The sequence below is a fragment of the Octodon degus genome, unplaced genomic scaffold (assembly GCF_000260255.1).
Source record: "Octodon degus isolate 3935 unplaced genomic scaffold, OctDeg1.0 scaffold00052, whole genome shotgun sequence".
NCBI lineage: Eukaryota > Metazoa > Chordata > Mammalia > Rodentia > Octodontidae > Octodon > Octodon degus.
In genome coordinates, this window is record NW_004524628.1 from 6,600,112 (window position 1) to 6,606,915 (window position 6,804).

The 6,804-nt window shown below is 45.7% G+C and overlaps 1 protein-coding gene across 4 annotated transcripts in view; it reads right to left on the minus strand.

The window, feature by feature from the left end:
- Aff3 (AF4/FMR2 family member 3) overlaps positions 1–6,795 on the minus strand; it is a 535,781-nt gene extending 528,986 nt beyond the window's left edge. For all 4 annotated transcript variants that reach the window (XM_023717412.1, XM_023717409.1, XM_023717411.1 and 1 more), the window contains exon 1: positions 6,608–6,795. In XM_023717412.1, the coding sequence (XP_023573180.1) occupies positions 6,608–6,747 (140 nt within the window). In that variant the 5' untranslated portion in view covers positions 6,748–6,795. The remainder of the gene's footprint in view (positions 1–6,607) is intronic.
- Positions 6,796–6,804: the final 9 nt, after the last annotated feature.

Genomic DNA, 6,804 nt, shown 5'->3' on the forward strand with positions numbered 1-6,804 from the left:
TTTTTTTTTTTTTTTGAACCAGAAATTGAACTCAGGACCTTGGGCTTGCCAGGCAGGTGCTGTGCCACTGAGCTACATCTCCGGTCAAATATGGAAACTTTAAACAGGAAAATCTATTCCAGCTTAAAAATCATATTGACAACCATACACAGAAAAATCCTATATCCCATATACAGAAATCAATTTTTCTTAATTTTTCTTAACGGGATTATTACTTAAAACTATATTAAACCAAAGGGCCTCTTCAAGTCGCTAATCTCAAGTGTCATGGATTAGATCATTTCTGGTTCTCAAGGACATTCTCCCAAAATAGATTCTTAACATTTTCTAACCCTCCTACATTTTCACAAGAGAATCTAGAGCACAGGAAGGAATAATTTCCCCACACAAAATACTCATCCTCCTCATCATCAAAAGACATTTGGTGAAAGCCCTTCCGCACATCCGACATGCATCCTTCCTGTTGTCCTGTGTTCCCCAGCTGAGCCTGGACCAGCACCAGCCAGCCTTCTCCAACATGTGCCCCACCCAGAGCTCTGAGTCTGTGCTACCCACTGGTGAATGGGACACCCCACAGCCACCCCTTTCTGCCTTCTTCCTGCTAGCCAGCAGCTCTTTGGCCCCTGTAGCCAGCACTCCTGGACACTTCGCTCTTCTCAAAATGGTTTCCACCCTCACACTTTCCTGGGCCCTTTCCCATGCTCAAACATGCTGAGACTTTCAGCCAATGAAAGCCTGACAGCCAACCACATGATCACTTTCATCCAGTGAGAGTGAGCACAGCTGACCAAGGCTACTCTTGACTAATCAGCTCCAGGATCCCCCAGCTGGCTCACCCAAACTGCTCTGCATTCCTTAGCCCTTTATGTAAAGGTGAGCAGTTTAACCCAGGAGGGCTACAAGAAGGGAGTGGCCTAGGAGCTTAAAATGTTTGCTGGTGCTGGAGGAAAACATCCAGAACCCAGAGCTGAGATCAAGAATCCAAGAACTTTCTGGCTCTGTGAGGAGCCTGGCAAACCCAACCTACGGGGCCCTGCAGGAAGCCATGGTCTGGCACATCCACTGGGGATTGATTTGAGAAGAGCCAAGAGTATCCCTGGGCACTCTGGGAAGCATCAAACCATGCAAGGCCATAGCTCAGCCTTCTCTTGGGACAGGAGTGCACCCCATCCTCTCCCCACCCTGCTTAGTTAACATCATCAAACACACTCCCTACTTTATTCCTCCCACATACCTGCTCCCATCTTCCTTCCATGTGAGTATTTCTCTTTTAACTCCTCCTAAAATTCTCCTTCCCTAGGATCCATATCAAATATCACTCAGCCAGGAATACTTTATTCTATGACAGGTCTGCCCCACCCCTCAAGGGCAGTGTCACTTTGAATGGAAGATAGCTCTGTGCATGGCTTTTAAGTTCTGAAAAGACACACACACTCTCTCTCCCCTTTGGATTCTCTAAGTCAGGGTTTTAAAGTGAAGATTTCAACCTGTGGGTGGAAATTTTCAAAGGAATAGGGGCTAGAAAACATCAATATCTATCATACACAGTAAGTTTTATTTCACAATGCTTGTTTCAGTTACGGTAGGATATGTGTATGGCATTAGACTACAATGTGAAACACACTGTAGGTCATGGTCTACAACCCTAAAAGCCACTCCCCTGGAGTACCTATCCCATACTAATGGCTAATATTCTGTGAATGCTTTCAGTAGAACAAATTGGTAAGTGTGAATCAAGGCATCAAAGGTTACAATTTGAAAGAATACAAAGTATAATGAACAGAAAGAGTAGGGATGCTGGATTAACATGAAGCTACAGAGAAAGGGGGCAGAGTGCATAACAGGATCTGAATATCTGCCATTTCATTTTGGCATTTTCTCCAATAACACAAATGTGTTCATACTTAAGGAAGGCTAAACCTAAGTTTAAATTCATTTTGAAAAACTTTCCCTATTCGCTGGAACCATCTTGTGATTACAAAGTTCTGTATCTTTACAATAAATGGTATAGGTAACTCCGTCATGATTCATAAAGGGATCTTTCAGAGACACCATGAAAGCCTTTGTTCAAGTTCTTTCTCTGCCCAAGATGCCTCTATGTCTTCTCAATACCCCACCCCCACTGTCTGTAAAAATCCCATTCATCTTCCAAAGCTTAGTTCAAAGGCCACCTCTTCCATGGAAGCCTTAAAAAAAAAAAAAAAAAAAAAAAAACTCAGTTTTTCCTCTTTCCCTCCTCCACCACTCATCCTACTCCTGAACATGGTATCCTTTCTAATGGGCCAGTGACAAGATGTCCTTTTGCATGAAAGTAACTTGTCTCATTCTACTCAACAATATGCACAATTCGTGTTTCCCTCATCATAGTGTCCCCTACAGCAACAAGCACAAAGTCATATTTAGAGATGACCAAGAAAGATGAAAGCAACAACCTTGGAGAGGGGTGCTCATTCCTTTAAAGACCCGTGGTTGGCAGCAGAACACAAGAGAAGGAGCAGAAGGAAACAGATGGGGAGATGGAGTAGAGGTGCATGATCCTTGTAATTTGGTCTCTGGATACATACAGAATTCTCACATCTCAGGACTTGACTTTACTGAACAGAGCTACAAGAGCTGGGTAGAAAACAAGCAACTTCGCTGTGTTCTGAGTTCCCCACTCTGGCTTCAGCCTAGTAATGGGAAGGAGAATTAGTAACAGCAAGGTGGGCTGTGCTTCTCGGCCATGCCCAAAAGCGGAGCTACCTGATAATTTGCACTCAAAACCTACCTGGAAGCTGACATATGGGTGTTCCAGAGTGAGGCAGAGGTGTGCAAAGAGGCAGTACAGGTGGTCCTGGAGTTAACCATGAATTGTCTCTATTGATTATGTGCAAGAGTGTAGGGGCTGGGGAGATGGCTCAGTGGAATAAGGGCTTCCCTGGCAAACGCAGGGGCCTGAGTTCAATCCCCAGTTCCGCAAAAAAAAAAAAAAAAAAGGGTGCTGACCTTCTCCCTTCAGATTCTCTCCACAGTCATTTGAGGACACTCTGTAACCACTAGAATAAGCAACCTCAAGTTCAAAGCCACACTCACAACTAATAAAATGCCAATTGGTTTTATTGGAAAGTGATACCCCCAATGAGATAAAGTTGTTAAGGCTTAAAAATAAGATTCTCTTTTACTATTAATCTGTGCCTTCTCCTCCCCTCGCTTGAAAGAAAAGTGTTTTTCTGTGATGAAATAATGGAAGAACTATTCAAATGGTATTATTTTTAATATGTATGTCTACTTTGATAAGTTAATTTATAAATGACAGGCATCATTTCCTAAGTCATGGTATTTTGTTTTCAGATCTTTAATGTTAGATCAATACCATTTCCAATATGACTTCTCTTTCTTTGATATTTTGATAGAACCTTAACTTTTGGTCCATCAAGCTTTGCTCTGTAACTAATTTCCAAGTCCCTTTATTAAACTGTGAGATTATCTGCAATAGTCTAGAAAATGCACTGAATTTGAAGTCAGAAAAGTGGGCTTTGAAACTAATTCAATTCAGAGCAGGCCAAATAGCTCAGTGGATAAAAGCACCTGCAAGCAAGCGCAAGGGCCAGGAGTTTGACCCCCAACCCTGCCTTGCTGGCCCCACCCCTGGGGCACACTGAGAGGGCAATTGAGACTGGGCATGGTGGCACACTCCTGTAATCCCAGGTCTTGTGAGGCTGTAAACAGGCAGATCACTACAAGTCCGATCTATGCAGTGAGACCCTGTACACCCTGTAAACCCTGCCCTAAAATACAAAAAAAAAAAAAAAACTAATTCAGTTCAAACATGGATCCACCACTTTTAACGCATGACCTTGGCCTGTAACTTAATCTTCCAGATTCTCAATTTTCCTTTCTGTAAAATGGGACCATTAACAGTACTTGCTTTCTAAAGTTGTTGTAAGGATTAGATGAAGTAAAACATGAATTGTACCTAGAACAATGACAAAAATAAATGTTCAGTAAATATTCAGCAGGTGCTTATGCCACTGAGCTATATCCCCAGCCCAAATATTCATCTTGAAATGTCTGATATCACATTTTAAATGTCAACAAAGTCATTTAATAGTTCAAATCCTCAGTGGCCTCATCTGTGAAATGGGCATTCTACCTCTTGCCACTTCCAGGGCTGTTACAAAAAAAACAGGGAAATGAGAAATATAAAAAATCAAATACACAAAAAGCCCTCAAGTATTAGATATCTTAGATCACTTATGAGCTTAAAAGTAAACCATGACTTCAATTTTTAATTAACTCATAAAACTGAGCTTGAAAATACCAACTGGAGAGAAGAGGAAGTAAAAAAGAGTCACGCGTTCTGCCCCTGGACCAACTCCCCACGATGACAGTAATCTGGGTACTGCAGACACGGACTCATGAGAATACATAAAATACCATCCAGAAACTGACCCATAACTGAGAAAATGTCTGACCATGTTAGAAATGCATAATAAAGGCTTTTGCTTCATCTTTAACTTATCAGAAACACAAGCTTTTGTCAGATGTGAATCCTATAGTTGCAAAATGAGAAACACTCAAGCCTAACTAACTGTCCTACTCTATTTTAATCAAGAAAAACCCATGTTTTCATGAGCCAAAAAAGGACATAGTAAAATCTGACTGTGTGCACAGGTTTTTCTCCTGTAAAATAAAGCTTATTTTAAAAAAAATAATATTAGCTAAACACTGTAATTATCAACTTCAGGTCAAATCAACGGACATGTATTCTGTGACAGACTGCAGGGAACTCAACTGGGAATTAGGAATGCCAAGGAAATAGAGCCCAGGCTGGAAGAGTTCACACAGGATGGCTGATAAATTCAAAATCCCACTTATAGAGATCATGAGAGGGTTCAATGTGTGTCAGCAGGCAGACCAGCAGCGCTAAAATACACCCAAACAATAAGCCCCTTCCCTTGGAGTGTGCAAGACTTCCTTTTAAAAAGCAAAAGTCATTTTTAAAGTACAGTTGCTATCTGGAAACCTATTGAATTTCTGCCAGAGACCAACATTTCTAAATGTAAACCTGTAAAATAATAGGTATCTGTAAATGAAAGGCTGAAATAACCCCCAGAGCAGCAACACAGTAATTAGCAACTTTTATAGAGTAATAACGTGTTTCATATTCTTTCTACCCTGGCTCTTTGAAGTTCCCAGTGTAATATATACAAGTTTTATTACATTAGGGCCCATCCTTATGTGTTTTATAGGCACCAGCATTGTGCAGCACAAGCTGTACCTACTCACTATTGGATCTTTTATAAGAAACTGCTCAATAATGCGCTAGCTTTGTGTCTAGTTTATTTCGTTACACCTGTCTTTAGGAAAATAAGAGTCACTGGAAGCCTAAATCACTGAAAATACCCACATAGCCACATATCATCTAGATGAGCCATAAATCATAAAGCAGTTTAGCTTTAAAATCGTGCATTGCATATTCATGTGCACACCACTTGCCGTTTTAGACACATGTGAACTCTTTACTGAATTACAGGGGGTGGGGGCTCAGTTCTACCATAAGCAATTACCAGAGGCAGAACAGAGCGCAGTTAATATGCTTGTTCCAGCAGCTGTTCATCCCGTAAATACTAAAGGTAACACACGGTCCCTTCCTCCAGGAATATGCAGGCAGTAATATTATCACCTGAATGGGGTCGGCTGCAAACACCTAAGAGATAGTGGGCGTTGGGGGGGTAGAAGTAATTAAAGGGACACTGAAGCAACCAATGGGATTTTTAAGAAACCGCAACTGGAATTAAACTGCTTCTACAGCTGCGATGTACCTACAGCAGCCCCTTAACGTGAGCGCCCCGGGAAACAATCCTGAGTGCACGACAGGCTACCAGCTGTAATCGTGGCAGAAGGGGACACGGGGCACTGGGGGTCGGGTAAGAAGAGGAGGAGGAGGAGGAGGAGGAGGAGAAGGAGGACTGCAACTGTGGCGAGGTGCGAAGAAAGGGCTCAGAGGAATGGTGACTCTCCAGGAGAGGAAGCTTCTGCACCCAGGCCACTGAAATTCCCGCACGGAGAAACGCAGTGGCCTCCTGCCCTGCGTGCCCACTTTTCCGGTTCGGGTGGGAGTGGGTGGGACACAGGGAAAGGATGCGGCCGCCCGGAGCCGGGGACAGGGAAGAGGCTGGAAGGTCCTCGGAGAGCACTTTCCGCGGCGCCAACTCCAAGGGGGTCGCGGGGGTGAAGCCCGAGGCTCTTGGAGAACAGGGAAGGGGCGCGATCAGAGGGCAAGCAGCTGAGGGGCTGGGACGCAGGGTGGATCCCCGGGCGTCAGTGACACGCTCTAAAAGCCGATTCTTTCCTCGCCACGGCCGCGCTCTGCACCGGCACCCAGATTCCCGGCGCCGGGGCTGGGCAGGCAGCACTCAGGGGAGGGGACCGGCCCCGGAGCGAACAGACGGGCGGCCGCGCGGGCAGCAGCCGAAGGAGGAAGGAGCGGGCCGCGCGCGGGCGCCCCGACTCACCCCACCCCCACGCGGCCGCGCAGCCCCGAGCCCGGCCCAGGTGAGGACGCGCGGCCGCCGCCGGGTCCCCTCAGGCTTCCCCCAGCCGCGGCGGTGGCGCCCCGACTCACCACAGCGACTCGAGGTCCCATTCCTGGAGCAAGGCTAAGTCGAAGCTGTCCATGGTGGGAGGTGTCAGCGTCGCCGCCGCTGTCGCCGCCGCCGCCGCCGCCGCCGCCGCCGCCGCCGCCGCCGCCGGGCTTGAAAACATCTCCGGTCGCGCTCCGTCCCTCACCGCAGCCGCCTCGCTCCCCGCACGGCGCCGTCC